The sequence below is a fragment of the Pseudorca crassidens genome, chromosome 12 (genome assembly GCF_039906515.1).
Source record: "Pseudorca crassidens isolate mPseCra1 chromosome 12, mPseCra1.hap1, whole genome shotgun sequence".
NCBI lineage: Eukaryota > Metazoa > Chordata > Mammalia > Artiodactyla > Delphinidae > Pseudorca > Pseudorca crassidens.
Genome location: NC_090307.1, coordinates 67,254,915 through 67,270,420, shown reverse-complemented (window position 1 = coordinate 67,270,420; position 15,506 = coordinate 67,254,915). Strand labels below are relative to the sequence as shown.

Here is a 15,506-nt window from a genome sequence, read left to right as displayed (position 1 = left end):
ATTCTCCGTCCCTGGTCGTTCTCAGAGGTGCCTGCCAGTCTTGCCTGTGTTTCCCCTGGACCCATGGCTATGCAGTGCCAGCCAGCGAGTGTCAGGATAAAGATGAGGGTCTGGGCATCACCCTCGGCTGCTATCCTGTGGGGAGGTGGTGTCCTTTGTTCTGCAGCTGTGCTAACCACCACATCCCAGCCGGGAGCAGCCAGCCCTCACGGCCCAGGTTCTGCGCCTCAATCACCCCAGGCCCCGGGTGGAGGTGGGCCTGGCAGCTGGCTGGCTGGTGGCAGTTCTGTTCCCCGGGGTCCCTCCCTCAGCTTCCCTACCTTGTTTTGCCACACCCAGTTCATTTTTTATTTTTTATTTGTTCTTTTAGCCTCAGGGTTGTGTTGCCTTGCCCTCTCCCCTCCCGGGCAGCAGTGAGAGGAGGCCTCCTTCCTTCCTTCTTCCACTCGCCCTTTTCCTCCAGCCTCCTCCCGCGGTCTCCCGTCTGGACAGGGTGCATTCACGCGCCCTTCCCCGCGCTGGCACCTGCCGAGGTGGGGTTGTAAACATCGCTGGTCCCCGCCCTGGCCTTTGCTCTCTCTTCTGCACTTCCCCTCCACCCTCTCTCCTCCGGGTGGGGTGGGCCAGTGTCCAGGCCGAGCCGAGCCGTCCCTGTCTGCTGCCACTGGCCCGTTTGAGGCTCAGGAGAAGGTTGTAGTCTGAGGAGAGGTGCCCTCGCCCCCGCCCAGACGTTCCCTTGAGCTGGCTGCGCCCTCTGGAACGGAGAGCTGGACGGGGCGCTGCCCTGCCTACGTGCCTTTTCCGCCCGGCTCTCCAGGCCGCGGCGGTGGGAGCAGCCCCACTGGCTGTGCTCACAGTAGTGGGGCTGTTCCCGGGCGCACGAGCCTTCACCCTGGACCCGCTGGGAGGCACGTGCAGGGTCCGCGCAGTGTCCGCTGGGAGCTTGCTTCCCCGAGGCGCCTCCGCTCGCGACGTGGCCTCTGTGATCTGAGGTGAGAGGAGATGATGGGATCCCTTCACCCTGCACATCTGTGCTGATAGTGGTGGCACTGGGGGCCCAGAGCAGCCTGCGTGGATGGTCCTAGACCCCAGGACCCGCTTGTCTCACGGACAGGGGTTCCCTGGAGGGGCCCTTGGAGCTTTGTAAAGATGCGGCCAAGCCAGGGCCCAGCCGGCGGTTCTGGATCCTCTCATTGGTTGGTTTATTCTGTGAGTCTCCGTGGAGCGCCTGTGTGTCCCGGGCACTGTGCCCCAGAGGCTCCCACCCTTGGAGCCGCTGCCCAGCGTGGTCTGGACGTGGGGTCTGGTGTGGGATGTGGGTGTCCTTTCCCCGGAGTGGCGCTTAGCCAAAACTCTGCTGGCTGTCCCCGATGTGTGCACACGCAGCTGCCTCCCGTTCACCCACAGGCTGGGAAACCAATGGCGGAAAGCACAGGGCTGTTACGTCCCCTCCTCTGGACACAGGGCCCCAGACATCTGGCGCCTCCCTCAGACTACAGTGAGGCCGGTCAGCACAGGCCGGGCAGAGGGAGGGCAGCCTCAGCCTGGTGGAGCACAGGCCATGGGCACGGCCAACCTGACACCAGATTGCCTTGTTGGTGGTCCAGGAGCAAGTGAGGGGTGTGGCCAGGAAGTCGATGAAAACAGCAGTTTCATTGCCTTTGGAATCATCATCTGTATGAGTTTCCTGGGCATCTGTAATAAAGTGCCACAGACCATGTGGCTTAAACAACAGAGGTTGATTTATCCCAGTTCTGGGGGCTGGAAGTCGGCAGGGTTGGTTTTTCCCGGGGCCTCTCTCCTTGGCCTAGAGATGCCCATCTTCTCCCTGTGTCTTCCCACTCTGTGTGTCTGTGTCCTAATCTCCTTCTCTTGTTCTTGTTTATATTGAGGCATTGACATATAACATATCCGTTGTAGGTGTACAACATAACGACTTGATATATATATATATTGTAAACTGATCGCTAACCGTAAGTCAGCATCCATCACCACACGATTACAAATTTTTTTTCTTGTGATGGGAACTCTTAAGATCTATTCTTTCAGCAACTTTCACGTATACGATACAGTATCATTAACTGTAGTCACCGTGCTGTTCATTGCATCCCCAGGGCTTATTTATTTTCTAACTGGAAGTTTGTACCTTTTGATCGCCTAGTCTCTTCTTAGAAGGATACCAGTCATTTTGGACTAGGGCCCACCCTAGTGACCTCATTTTAACTTGATTACTTCTCTAAGGACCCTTTCTCTGAACACAGTCACATTCTCGGGCACCAGGGACACATTGCCCCCGTAGCACCATCACAACTAGGGATGGAACGTGGTCTTCCAGCCATCTTGGACCCTCCCCCCTGCATCCAAGGACACGTCAGCTCTGTGCTTCTGAGGCAAAGGCAGCAGAGCATCACCCAACATACAGTAGGGGCGTTTAGTAGTAGGGAAGGGGGGACCTTGCCGTAGCCCACATGTATGCGGGTCCAGAGTCTGGAAAGCAGGCTCAGAAGAGCAGGTTCAAGGGACAAAGGCCCTGAACCCAGGGGATGGGGTTTCCCTTGGGCAGGTGGCCACAGCCCCCAGCCCCACCACTGTGGCTGGGAGGGAGGCGGTGCTGCCCGGGCCTGATTGGTCCAAGGGTCTGGTGGCAGTGGCACAGAGGCCGGCGAGGCAGGGACCGGGAGAGGAGAGGGGAACTGCGGAAGGAGTCGGGGTGGCCGTGTGGGGAGCCCGACGCCCCCTGGGCTCAGCCTCTTCCAGGACAGCCAGTCCTCGGTCACGGGTAGAAGGTGTGGAGAGAGGCCTTGCCCGCCCTGCTCAGCTCCAAACTGCCCGTTTCCTGGTGTCAAGACCACGGGTGGCCTTTGGCTTAGCTGGATGACCATCCAGAATTTGCAGCGACCACAGTCGAGCTGACGTGCCGGGACCCCCATGCCTTCCTCATTTAATCCCACCTGGAACCTTCTCGGGAAGCTTGTCCTCAGGTCGACAAGCTGGCTTCCTCTCTGAGAGGGGCCGCCTCGAGCACCCTCCCCCAGGTCTGACTTTTGTCCGTTTCTCCTGCAGAGTGAGCTGGACTTGGAAAAGGGCTCAGAGATGAGGAAATGGGTCCTGTCTGGAATCCTGGCTAGCGAGGAGACTTACCTGAGCCACCTGGAGGCGCTGCTGCTGGTGAGGAGGGTGCAGGGGCTGAGCGGGCAGGATGGGCCCTGGAGAGCTCTGCTCACGCGTCCCATGTCCCAGGTCAGCCTGGGAGCAGCCCACCCTCCCAGGATCCTCGACACACCTGTGGGCAGGCAGGACATGCCACCTCTGTGGAGGTTGGGCCTCCCCAAGGGGCAGTGGATGCCAGTGAAAGACTCGGGTACCAAACCAAGCTGGCTTTAAATTTTTATTGTTAATGGAATTTAAAAAATAAAAGCACGTGTGTCACGTGACCACAATGTACTTGACAAGTGGCGAGCCCTGACACCTGTGCTGCCCCGCCAGTCACCTGTGCCCTCTTCCAGCCCATGAAACCTTTGAAGGCTGCTGCCACCACCTCTCAGCCGGTGCTGACGAGCCAGCAGATCGAGACCATCTTCTTCAAAGTGCCTGAGCTCTATGAGATCCACAAGGAGTTCTACGACGGGCTCCTCCCCCGCCTGCAGCAGTGGAGCCGCCAGCAGCGCGTGGGCGACCTCTTCCAGAAGCTGGTGAGTGACCCGGAGCAGAGACCCGGCAGCCTCCTGGGGGTGACGGGGTGACGGGCGGGGGCCAGGCCTCTCCCTGAGCCTGGTGCCACCTGCGGGCGAGGCTGCTGAGGGCATGATGGGGAGGGAGAGTCCTGGACACATCTTACTGCCTGGGATGCCGAAGGGGGGCTGTGGGGAGGGGGTGCCGCCACAGCACCACTGCTGGACCGCGTGAAAGCGAGGCTTCCCTCCCTCTGCTGGCCCCAGTGACATCTCTGGTCCTTTCTGGGTCTGCTCAGTTTTACTCAAGGTTCCCAGTCTCCAGACTGGTCCCCTCTGGACCACAAAGAAGCCGCTGCCCTGGGAACAGGACTCAGACTCTGGGCAGGGGTACTGGGTCAGGCAGAGCCTGGAGGGGCAAGCACAGGTAGGGACAGCGGGGGTTTGTTGTACTTTATATCATTTTTGCAGTTCTATGAATTAAAGGCTCTTGAATTAATCAAGAATTAAAAAAAAAAAAGTAGTTTGGGGAGGGAAGGCTGTTGAACGAAAGGGTCATACGAGAGGAGCCCTTGGGTCCCCAGGGGGTCCCTACTGAGGAAGTGGTGAGACCAGGCCTTCCGTGTGGCCCCAGCTCCCGCCGCAGCCATTTTGGGGACCTGGAGGCACGTTTAATGCTAGCGACTGTGACAGCAGCTCCCTGGATCCTTGCAGGAATCAGGACGTGCCCTGTGGACAGGCTGGAGGAAGGCAGGAGGGCTGGTTTGTACCTGGGGATGGCCATGCCGGGCTGTGAACTGAGGGACCGTGAGGCCCTCTGGTCCCCAGGTAGTGGGTTCAGCTCTGATCAGGGGGCTCCAGGGGGCCTGCGGGTGCCCTGTCTCAGCTGAGCTGAGGCAGCCCCACCAGGCAGGTCCCATCTCCACCCCGTGCAAGTGAGGAGGCCGAGGGGCAGGAGGTCACCTACCCAGACGGTACCCCTGGTCTGTGTGCCTCCAGGAAGAGTGCTTTGCCCCTGCCTTCAGGGGCATAATACTGGAGGGTGGGTGGTGCTGGATGACAGAACAAGGGTTTCTGCAAGGGCTCAGTGGGCCCAAACTGGCTGGGAGTCCATTCGGCAGACGTAGCTCTGGATCCCTGGTTACAGGGAGGGAGAGGCGGCCGTGGGGGCAGGTCAGGGACCTTCTCTGGCCATTTGCTGACCTCGGGGCCCACGAGGAGCAAAGGATTCGGCTTTGAAAAAGTCAGCGGGATTGGGAAAATCTAGTAATCAGATGAAGCGGGTTGGTGGACCCTTGGCACTAGCCCAGCCACCCCCGGAAGGGACCAGGCTCGGTGAACACTGAACTGAGACGTGGGTAATGAGGACGATGGAGAAAACTCTCAGACGGAGCTGCCGGAGCGATGTTTGTCTTCCAAAGTGTGAGGTTCATGTGTGAGGAGGCCCCCACCTCTGGGTCTAAAGGGGGAGCCAGTCTCTTTAGGTGGAGGCTGGTGGGGCATGTCTCTATATAAGGGGCAGCAAAGAGGCCACCTCCCAGCACCGCGAGCCCCCATCCTGGGATGCCCTCGAAGGCGGGTGCTGGGTAGGCCTGGGTGACCGGGATTCCACCTCTGAGGACCCCTAATCCTGATTAAAGGGTTGCCCGGGCCTCCTGTGCTCTTTCCCTGGAGTGTTCTCCCTCCCGAGGGCAGCCGGTCCTCTGGGGGTGGGGTGGCCAAGGTCACCGGGCCCTCTCTAAGTGCCCAGAGCACGCGGTGAAAGAACGCCAGCCCCCAGCCCTCCTGGGCCGCCCAGACGCCCAGCTGGCCCACCGCCACGCCAGCCCCCAGCCCTCCTGGGCCGCCCAGATGCCCAGCTGGCCCACCGCCACGCCAGCGCCCAGCCCTCCTGGGCCGCCCAGACGCACAGCTGGCCCACCGCCACGCCAGCCCCTAGCCCTCCTGGGCCGCCCAGACGCCCAGCTGGCCCACCGCCACGCCAGCCCCCAGCCCTCCTGGGCCACCAGGATGCCCAGCTGGCCCACCGCCACGCCAGCCCCCAGCCCTCCTGGGCCGCCCAGACGCCCAGCTGGCCCACCACCGGCCTGTCTTGGCTCATGCTGGGCTCCGGCATTCCGCCCGGGTGTGGCTTTCCTGTTGGCCACCGCCCCGGGCTGCAGACTCTCCCGCCCGGGACCCCTTTCCCGTGGCCAGAGAGCGGAAGGCTGTGTTTTGACGCAGGTGCTCCCCATCGTTGAAGCCCACATCTTTGAAGAATTGTGTTGTGGGCAGAAACTGCAACCACGCTCTTCCCCAAATAACACTCTGAAGTCACTCGGAAACTGAAAAAAAAAAATTTAATAGTCTGATGAACATCAGAATTTGGAAAGTTTCCTCTGGTTTCCCTGGTGTCCTTGAACTACCTTCACGTATCAGATGTTGCAGCGCAAAGACGTGGGGAGAGAGGTGGGGCCGCGGTGGGAAGTGGAGCCCCAGGAACCACGTGCTGCATGTTCACGTGTGTGCCGCCAGGGCGGGGCACTGGGTCTCCCCAAGGACAGACAGACACCGTCCCCGTCCCTTTCAGATCAGCACTGCGGGGTCAGGCTCCCCAGCTAGGAGAGTCTTAGGACCCGAGGAGCCTGTGATGCCCCAGCCCTGGTACCTCTGCTACCCGGGAACTCATGAGCCACACCTGGTAGCTAGGAAGCCCTGTCCTGACGGCGCCTTAACTCCCCTTCCTGTGGGGCTGTGGGTTATTGCTACCCATCCGGGGGCTTTGTTTCTGGCTGAATTTTTATCAGCTCGGGTTTTTTGTTTCTAATCATTTCAGACTTCCTGAATTGTTGCAAGAATAGCACAAAGAACTGGGTGTGCGCTGGATATACCAATTGTAACATTTTGCACTGATTGTAACACTTTGCCACATTTGCTTAATCTTTAATCTTTATCTCTTTCTCTCTCCTTTGTATACACACCCCCCACCCCCACCCCCACACACGCACACATGCTGAATGGTTTGAGAATAAAATGCAGATCCCTCTGCCCTTTTACCCCTAAATACTTCATCGTGTATTTGCTAAGGACGTGCCCTTCCACAACCCACAGGACGGTCCTCCATCGGAGGACGGTTCACAGTTGAGTGATACTATTATTTAATATGCAATGCTCCTACAGATCTCTCCCAAGTTAGCCATCGTGTTCTTTGTAGCCATTTTCCTTCTGAGTGGGATGCAGTCCAGGTCACGAGATGTACGTGGTTGTCAGGTCTCCTTAGTTTCTTTCCATCTGTACCAGATTCTCAGCCTCTGCTGGTCTTCCACAACCTTGACATTTTTCTGAAGGGTGCATTCTAGTTTGGGTCTGATGTTTCTTCAGGAAAATATTCAGCTTCTGCGCTTCTGGCAGGGAAAAAAAACAACAAAACCCTGCAGTGATGCTGTGTCCTGTCGGTGCCTCACATCGGGGGGCACGTGATCTCCATTGGTTTATCGGTGCAGCTCGGGTTCTGATTAGTGCATGGATTGCTTGGAACCTCTCAAAAATCACGTGGAAGATGTGAGCTCCTGGAAGAGGGGGCGGGAGAGGTAATGAAAGGGGTTCTCCTCCCAAAGACCCTGTGTTAGTTTACTAAGGCTGCTAAGTCCAGGTGGCTCAAACAACAGAGATCTATCTCCTTCCATTTCTGGAGTCTGGAAGTCTGAGATCCAGGTGTGAGCAGGGCTGGTTTCTCCCGAGACCTCTCTCCTCGGCGTGTAGAGGCCGTCATCTCTGTGTCCTCACGTGGTCGTCCCTCTGTGTCTGTGTCCTAATCTTTACTTCTCATAAAGCCCCTAGTCAGATTGGATCAGGGCCCACTTGAATGGCTTCATTTTTGCCCAATCACCTCTTTAGGTCCATCTCCAAATACAGTCACATTCTGAGGTGCTCAGGGCTAGGGCTTCAACATATGCATTTTGGGGGGACACAGTTCAACAGTGATATCCCCTCAGGACCCGGCTGAGACGTTGCCTCTTTAGAGAGACCGCCCTGACCACAGTATGTAAAGCAGCCCCGCTGTTCTCCTCACCTGCTCTGCCTTCAGCCATCTGCCACATTACTTGTTGCTTTACTTAATCATCGTGTGTCTCCTGCTCGCCGGCTGCGCTGTGTCTGAATGATTCGAGGTGACAGTGCCTCAAGCAGGGCCTTTGTTTTTGTGGGGGACGCTCCGTGAGTGAGGGGGAGGGGGAGAAGGCAGGGCTCTGGGTCCGACCGGATGGCAGGGAACCTGGCATCTGGAATGCAGCGACTCGTCCAGGTAATCAGTGGGGCCAGGCAGGGCCTCCTCCAGCTGCTGCTTTTTCTCTCGCGCCCCCAGGCCCACACGCAGCCCCCTCAAGGAGCGAGTCCAGAAGACCAGACAGTGCCAAGGGCATCTGGGATTGCCATCTGAAGAAACACAAAATTCAGTATAAATGCAAATGCATGTAGAAATAAAATTCAGGTTCGATGCAGACCAAACACCAGGATCAGCAAAAGCCTTGGTCCTCCCGCTCCTGGTCGGCTGCAGTGGGAGGCCCGGCCAGCAGGTCATGGCGTCTGCCCTTACACCCCAGGCCGGGGTTTCCCTGCTGCCTCTGGAGGTGACCTGGGGCCCAGCAATGGTGGTGGCTGCGCACAGGACACCTCCCCCCAACCATGGAAGTCTTTACTCAACTGAGTGTCAGAGCAGGAGGCCGAGTGAGGAGACACTCTATTAATGCCTTTGGTTGAGAACAGGACAAACAAACACCTCTCGCCTTGCACGCGGCAGCAGAGGTCTCCCACCTGCCAGGTGTGTAGCATGACACCTGGGCCCCGTTGCCAGGTCTGGGCTGGGCTCATGTCTGGGCAGCGTGAGCCCCTCTTCTCCAAGGGCAGCTCAACTGAGTGTTTCTTGCGTGTCTGAAGAGATCAGATAGGAGCAGAGCAGTGGCCCCTCAGGCCAGGGATGGGTCCACTGAGGTCTCCCGCTGCCAGGATGCGAAGGGGCCGCTCCACCCCACCTGCTGGAGACGCTCAGCCACATTCACTGATATCCTGGAACTTCAGCTGCTGCTGGTGGCCTCATTTAAATGAGTGGGGTGGGAGGATGAAGAGAACTGCTACCCGCCCGGGGCTGTGAGTCACTTCTCAATGTGTCGCTTTGGAAGCAGGAAGCATGCTTAGCGCGTGGGGAGGGGAAGCAGGTGGGAGGCAGTGACAGCGTGGAGGAGCTGCGTTTCCCACAGCCCTGCACTGTCTGCTGCACCTGGGCTTCCTCCAGAGCCGTGCATAGAAGCCCGTTACCCAGAGGGATGGAGACTGCCTGTCCCGCACCTGTCCCGCACCTGCCCTACACCTGTCCCACACTCTCTGCCTTCCTCCCTGCAGGCCAGCCAGCTGGGTGTGTACCGGGCCTTTGTGGACAACTACGGAGTTGCCATAGAAACGGCTGAGAAGTGCTGTCAGGCCAACGCTCAGTTTGCAGAAATCTCTGAGGTACGCGTGACGCTGTTCAGACAGGTGCGCCCCTCCACCTCCTGAGGGTGGGCTGTGGGCTGGTCGTTGGCACACCGTGACCCGGGAGAAGAAGGCACAGCAAACTAAGGTCTGGTTGTGAACCTCAGCTCTGTTTCCGGATGCCTGTGGGTCGTCATGAGCAGACAGACGGAGCAGCCCGAGGAGCACCCTGCCTCCCCAGCGGCCAGGGCCCAGCTCTGGGGTACCCCGGACAGACTTGCACTGTCTGTGTGTAGTTCGGGGTGTCCATAGTTCTGCCCCATTAACAGAGGTCTCGACACTCGAGTCCTGAGGCCGACTTTGCACCTTGCGGATGGAGAGCAGGTGGGGAGGTGTCATGCTCTGCTCCTCTGGGGTCTGCATCCGGCCCGGGGAATGGGGCTGGTGTGCGTTCTGTCGACCCGCGTGGGAGGAAGCTGCAGGCTGGGCACTGCATCGGCCCGGGGGCTCTGAAACCTCAAGCCCTGGAGTGTTAGCACAGGGGGCCTCGGAAGAGCCCCCTGGATGCAGAAGACGGGTGGCCATCGGGGGCCGGTGGCCATGCCAGGTCCTCCCTGCCCCGCTCCATCCTGCTTCTGCCCGTGGCAGTTGAATGATACTTTCTTCTTCCCAGGCCTGTAGTCCTCAGAGCCCTGACCTGCCTTCCCCGCCAAACAAGGATTCTGGGTGGGAAGACCTCCAAGTGAAACCCCAGCTTTAGGAAGAGAAAGGGAAACTAGAAATAGGCAGGGGAGGGTCTCTTGCTGGGATACGATCGTACCCCGACTGTCACACCTGGGCTTTGTTCCAGGGGATTTGTGCTGTTTTATAATTTATCACGGGGGCTGGGCCCTGTGGGTCCCAGCACCGGCGTCTCCCATGGTGATAACGTGCCACACCGTTCCCCAGAGCCCGTGGGTGCCCTGCTCCCCACCTGGTGCCTCTGGTAACGGGCTACATGCACCCAGGGCTGCAGGCTGGCTCCACACTTCCCTCTGAAGCTGCCCTCGTTTGCCTGCAGCATTGGGTCTGTTCCTCTCTTTAGTTCATTAAACTAGCAGCCCGCATACTCCTAACAGCTGGAATGCTGGCGCCAAGTCCCAGGCGACTTTGACAAATTAGAGTCATAATCTTTTAAGAGCAGGCTATGGTTAAATGGAGCCAAGTTCACGTCCACCAGGACAGGTGTCTACAGAGGAGGGAGGAAGCGACGGTGGGATACCAACCGGGAGTCACATGGTCCCACCAACCAGGCACAGGCACAGGCAGCAGGACGGGGTTCGGGGCGGCCAAATGCCGGTTCTGTGAAACTTTTACCATCAGGTGGCATCCACTTTGGTTTTCCATCCATGTTTCAAAAAAGCCCCAGAGAAATTAGAGCCACACAGACAGTGAAATGAACCAAAAGGACGCAGAAGCAGCAGGCCATTTAGAGGTGTGGGGAGTTGCATTCTGCGGGGTCAGAGCTCGGCCATGGGGACTGGATGTCCATCTCCAAGGACAGGCAGGGTGGAGCAGTGGTCCTTCACGTCTCCCAGGACTGGCCTGAGAAATGGGTGTGCTGCAGTGTCCAGTCAGACTGGAGTTGCCTGAGATGGGTTCTGCAAGCTCGAGCTCCCCAGATAAAAAGTAGGTAACAGGAATCATGTGAAAAGGGCTTCCGGAGTCTAGTCAGTTTGGGAAATGTGGGGTTAAACCAAACTTGTAAGTTTTCTCAAGGCAGGCCTCCCAGAGCCCCGAGATGCTCAAGGTGCCCACGTTCATCGCACCTTCCAGGGGCCCTTGGCGCGTGGGCTGCTGCCCTGGCTCATGTGAGCGGCACCTAATTTTTGCAGTTTTGAGCTCTCACACCCCCTCATCCCCCCGCCCACCCTCTGGGAGCTGCTGAGGCAGATGGATGGAGGAGTTATTGAGGGGAGCTAAATTCTCAGGAGAGGCACCAAGGTGCATTGTGAGTTTGGCCCCCGTGAGCTTAAAATACACTATGTTTTCTAGTCCCAAGAGGTTTCCCACAGCCTGAGAGGTTGGGACTGTCATCTCCAGGCCCCTTGCCATTCCTGTGCTGTGTCTTCTGTTCACTCAGAAGTCTCGTACTGGGATTAGCCACAGCTTCTTTCCAGAGACTATTTCAGGCACACAGGGACCTTTTATCCACATTTCTCTTGGTACCTTGGACCAAATCAGCAGTGCCTTTGACACGGTTGTGTTGAAAAATGACCCACCCACTAAAAAGCTCTGCTTACTTCCTGGGCAAGGACGTTTGCAAAGTCAGGGGAGGGGAGGCTGGGGTGGAGGCAGAGTGCATGCCAGCGGCCTGCCCTGGCCTCCCCGAAGCTGAGTGCTCTTCTTTCTGACCCACCAGCCCCTTGCACGTTGTTTAACTGCTCCAGGAAAGCTGATCTGTGCACCCAGGAGGGGCATTGCCAGTTGCCTTGGTTTGCAGGATCCTCTGCGTCAGAGGTTCTCAACCAGCGCTGATTTTGTCCCCTGGAGACACTTAGCAATGCCGGGGGACGTTTTAGATTGTCACAGCAGGAGGAGAGGGTGCTGCTGCACCCATAGGATGCTATTCAACATCCCAGCGTGCATAGGACAGCCCCTTAGAATAGAGAATTTCTGATCCTGATGTCAGCAGCGTCATCCAGGGCGAGCGTGTGCTCAGTTGGCCCCGTTCTGCAGGCTGTGGCCCAGAGGTTTGCCACATCTAGGCTTCTCAGCGGTGAGAGGAGGGTGAGAGTTCTGCTGAAGGTTCCTGACCGTGAACTCACTGACACATCAGAGCTGCTTCATCTGCCCTGTGGAAAACGTGCTTTTCTCTTTGCAGAACCTGAGAGCCAGAAGCAACAAGGATGCCAAGGACCAAACGACCAAGAACTCTCTGGAAAGTGAGTTCTCCGTGCCGAAGCCCCTGCATGCCCCTGTGGTGGCGGCCGCTGCCAGCAGACAGGAGCAGCCAGGGCGCCCAGCTGGGTCACACTCCGGCCCCTCTGCTGCTCCAGATTTCCAGTAGTGGGGGGTGGGGGGATGGGGAGGGAGCAGCACTGGCCACGGTGGGTGCGGAGGGACAGGGTCAGGACCTGTCGCCACCATTGGGGGGTGGGGGTGGGGCAGGGAACCAGGAAGGGGTGGGAGTTGTCGGAAGCCCACAAGGCAGGCACTGCCGGGCATTTGCAGTGTCATCTTGTCCCAACGGCCCTGCAGGAGGCTCTTGTCTTCCCTTGTTTCAGATGATAAAACAGGTTTAGGGTGGAAAGGACCATGTAGAACGCAGATGCAGAGTGGCTGGGCAGGGGTCAGGGCCAAGTGTGTTTGCCCTCATCCCTCTGGGCAGAGTGAGCTCAGGAGCAACAAGGTACTTCTCGTTTCTGGCTGTTAGGGTCTTGGGAGGAGTTACGCTCACAGAGAACAGCAGACGAGGGCCGGGGCCACAGCTACACCGCCCTCTGAGCCGGTTTCCCCCATTTCTGTAAAATGGGGATAACAGTGCATGCCCTGCACTAGTCGTGGGGGTTCTGGGCGGAGCTCCACCCTACATGTGAGAACACGTGAAGCGCCTGAGCCCGTGATGGGCTGTGCCCACCATGGAAAAGCGGGGATGGCCCTGGCCGGTTGGGGCTCCATGCTGCCGGCGTCCAGGGGTCCAAAAACGCTTATAAAACCAAGAGCCGCATCTCAGCCTCAGGCTTGGATACGCACGGAGAGCAGCGTGCTGGTCAGCACCCCCGGCCTGGGATCTGCGCCGGCGCTTCCTCCCCAGAGTGCTGGCCAGCTCCCTGACCCAGGCCGGGGGGCCGTCAACACGGAGGCCTTTGAATGCTTGCTGCTGTCAGCCACGCAGGCTCGGGTTCTGCTCAGCCCTGGACCTGGCACTGGTGTCACAGACTGAAGGCTCACAGCCATGTTTCCGACCTTCCAATGCGTCGGGTTCAACCTTGTCACTGAGCGGAGGGGAGGTGGGGTTCCCAGGGAATGTGGAGGCTGAGGCTGCCCCCACCTCCACCCTTGCAGTGAGGGTGGGTGGGCAGGCGGGCGGTCAGCCTTCTCTCACCCTTCGTCTCTCCGCAGCCCTGCTCTACAAGCCTGTGGACCGGGTCACGAGGAGCACACTGGTCCTGCATGTGAGTCCCTCGGGCCCGGGGCCTCCTTGCCCTGGGGTTCTTGGCTTCTGTCCTGGGGCTGACACCGATATCTGTCAATTTTGCCCACCTGCCCCCTTTTCTGCCACGCACCTGTACTGAGGATGCAGAAGTGAGGCACCTCTGCCATCCCTGGGCTCCTGGGGGTGGGAGGGGGGAATGCAGCAGGCTCGCCAGGTGTTGCAGATGCCTCATCAGAGCGGGTACAGGTAGGGAGCATCCCGTCCCACATGGACAGAGGCTTGTGGGTGGAGAAGCTTCCCCGGGGGAGAGGGCGGGGACACATAGCACAGGTTGGAGCACCAATGGCAGGTGCATCCCGGGGCTGTGGTCAGACCACATTCTCCAGCCAGGAGAACGTGTGCGGAGAGGGTGTGCAGGGAGGCCCACCTGGCGGGGCTGCTCCTAAAGGCAGTGGGGAGTCACTTGCACATTATTAAGTGATCGTCTTAATACTGAGAAACAAAAGCAGGGGAAAAAAGGCCCCCGATCCTGCCAGGTGATCCTATTTGTCTGTATTTAGAGTAAGTCTTACATGCACATTTTTTTTTTAAATAAATTTATTTATTTATTTTGGCTATGTTGGGTCTTCGTTGTTGCGCGGGCTCTCTCTAGTTGCGGCGAGCAGGGGCTACTCTTCGTTGCGGTGCACGGGCTTCTCATTGTGGTGGCTTCTCTTGTTGCGGAGCACGGGCTCTAGGCACGTGGGCTTCAGTAGTTGTGGCACGTGGGTTCAGTAGTTGTGGCTTGCGGACTCTAGAGCACAGGCTCAGTAGTTGTGGCACACGGGTTTAGTTGCTCTGTGACATGTGGGATCTTCCGGACTAGAGCTCGAACCTGGATCCCCTGCACTGGCAGGCGGATTCTTAACCACTGCGCCACCAGGGAAGCCCGACATGCACATTTTTTTAAAAATGTACAACCAAGTCACAGAAGTGTTTGAAGTGTCCGTTTCCTGTCTTGCTTCCTCCGCACAAAGGAGCCACCACCACAAGGATCTTTATGCCAACACACGTGGCATCTTTCTAAATCACTCAGACGGTGTTGTGCTGTGCATACCATTCCACATGTGGCTTTTTACCCCTTAATGTTATATTGTGGCAGTTGTCCCACTTTGGCCCAAACAGCTCTGCCTTGTTCATTTTTAAGCTGCGTGGTTTTCCATCCAGTGCACGTTTCAGAACTTCTTACCATCCTCTGACTAAGAGTTCCTGGATGGAGGGAGATAAGCTGAGATTTGCGGTTTGGGAGGCTCTGGCCGGTGGCCCATCAGAGTCCTGGAGATCCTTTATTTGGTTCCCTCACCACGATGAGCCCAGGCCTGGCAGGGGGAAGCCAGAGCCACCAGGAGCGGTGGGGGGGGACTGGGATCCCCAACACCAGAGCCTCCCCTGAGCTTACTTCATCTCCCCAGGTTCTCTTTGCTCTAGGATTTGGGAGCTAAGAGGGTTTTGTTTCTCTGAACCAGGAAGCCGTAGACTTTGAGCACAAATTATGTGCATTTGCAGTAGAGAAGGATTCTCAGGCTCTGATCTAAAAGAGGAGGAGCCGGGGGCTTCCCTGGTGGCGCAGTGGTTGAGAGTCCGCCTGTCGATGCAGGGGACACAGGTTCATGCCCCGGTCCGGGAAGATCCCACATGCTGCAGAGCGGCTGGGCCCGTGAGCCATGGCCGCTAAGCCTGCGCGTCCGGAGCCTGTGCTCTGCAACGGGAGAGGCCACAACAGTGAGAGGCCTGCGTACCACAAAAAAATAAATAAATAAATAAAAGAGGAGGAGCTGGGAAGGTCAGGGGCTTTCTCCTGACCTCACATGGACCGGCGGACCAGGATGGGTTCTGCCCCAGGGGACCTGTGACAATGTCCAGGGAAATTTTTGCTTGTCACAACCACACGTGAGGGGGCGCCACTGCCATCGAATGGGCAGAGGCCAGGGACGGTGCCAGCATCCTCCAGTGCCCGGACAGCCCCCACCAAAACCAGCCCTGCATGTCACCAGGGCCCAGGTAGAGAAACCTGCCCCAGACCTGTAGCGTGGAGCCCCTCTCTGCAACGTGCAAACAGCATAGGCTTGTGGGGCGCCGTTAGGGGCCTGCTTCCGGCACAGTGCTCGCACAAGTGCTGCCGCGCGGCCCAAGCCATGGTGAGAGGCGGCCCCAGGTCACACCCAGCGCGTCTGCGGCTCTCACAGCAGAGATGCCGGGGCTGCTCTGACTCC

At 58.2% G+C, this 15,506-nt stretch overlaps 1 protein-coding gene across 2 annotated transcripts in view; it reads left to right on the top strand.

Moving 5' to 3' along the window:
• The window catches only part of BCR (BCR activator of RhoGEF and GTPase), a 100,073-nt gene that overhangs the window by 53,123 nt on the left and 31,444 nt on the right, over positions 1-15,506 (top strand). For both annotated transcript variants that reach the window (XM_067700108.1, XM_067700109.1), the window contains exons 3-7: positions 3,064-3,168; positions 3,507-3,692; positions 9,048-9,155; positions 11,980-12,040; positions 13,221-13,273. In XM_067700108.1, the coding sequence (XP_067556209.1) occupies positions 3,064-3,168; positions 3,507-3,692; positions 9,048-9,155; positions 11,980-12,040; positions 13,221-13,273 (513 nt within the window). The remainder of the gene's footprint in view (positions 1-3,063; positions 3,169-3,506; positions 3,693-9,047; positions 9,156-11,979; positions 12,041-13,220; positions 13,274-15,506) is intronic.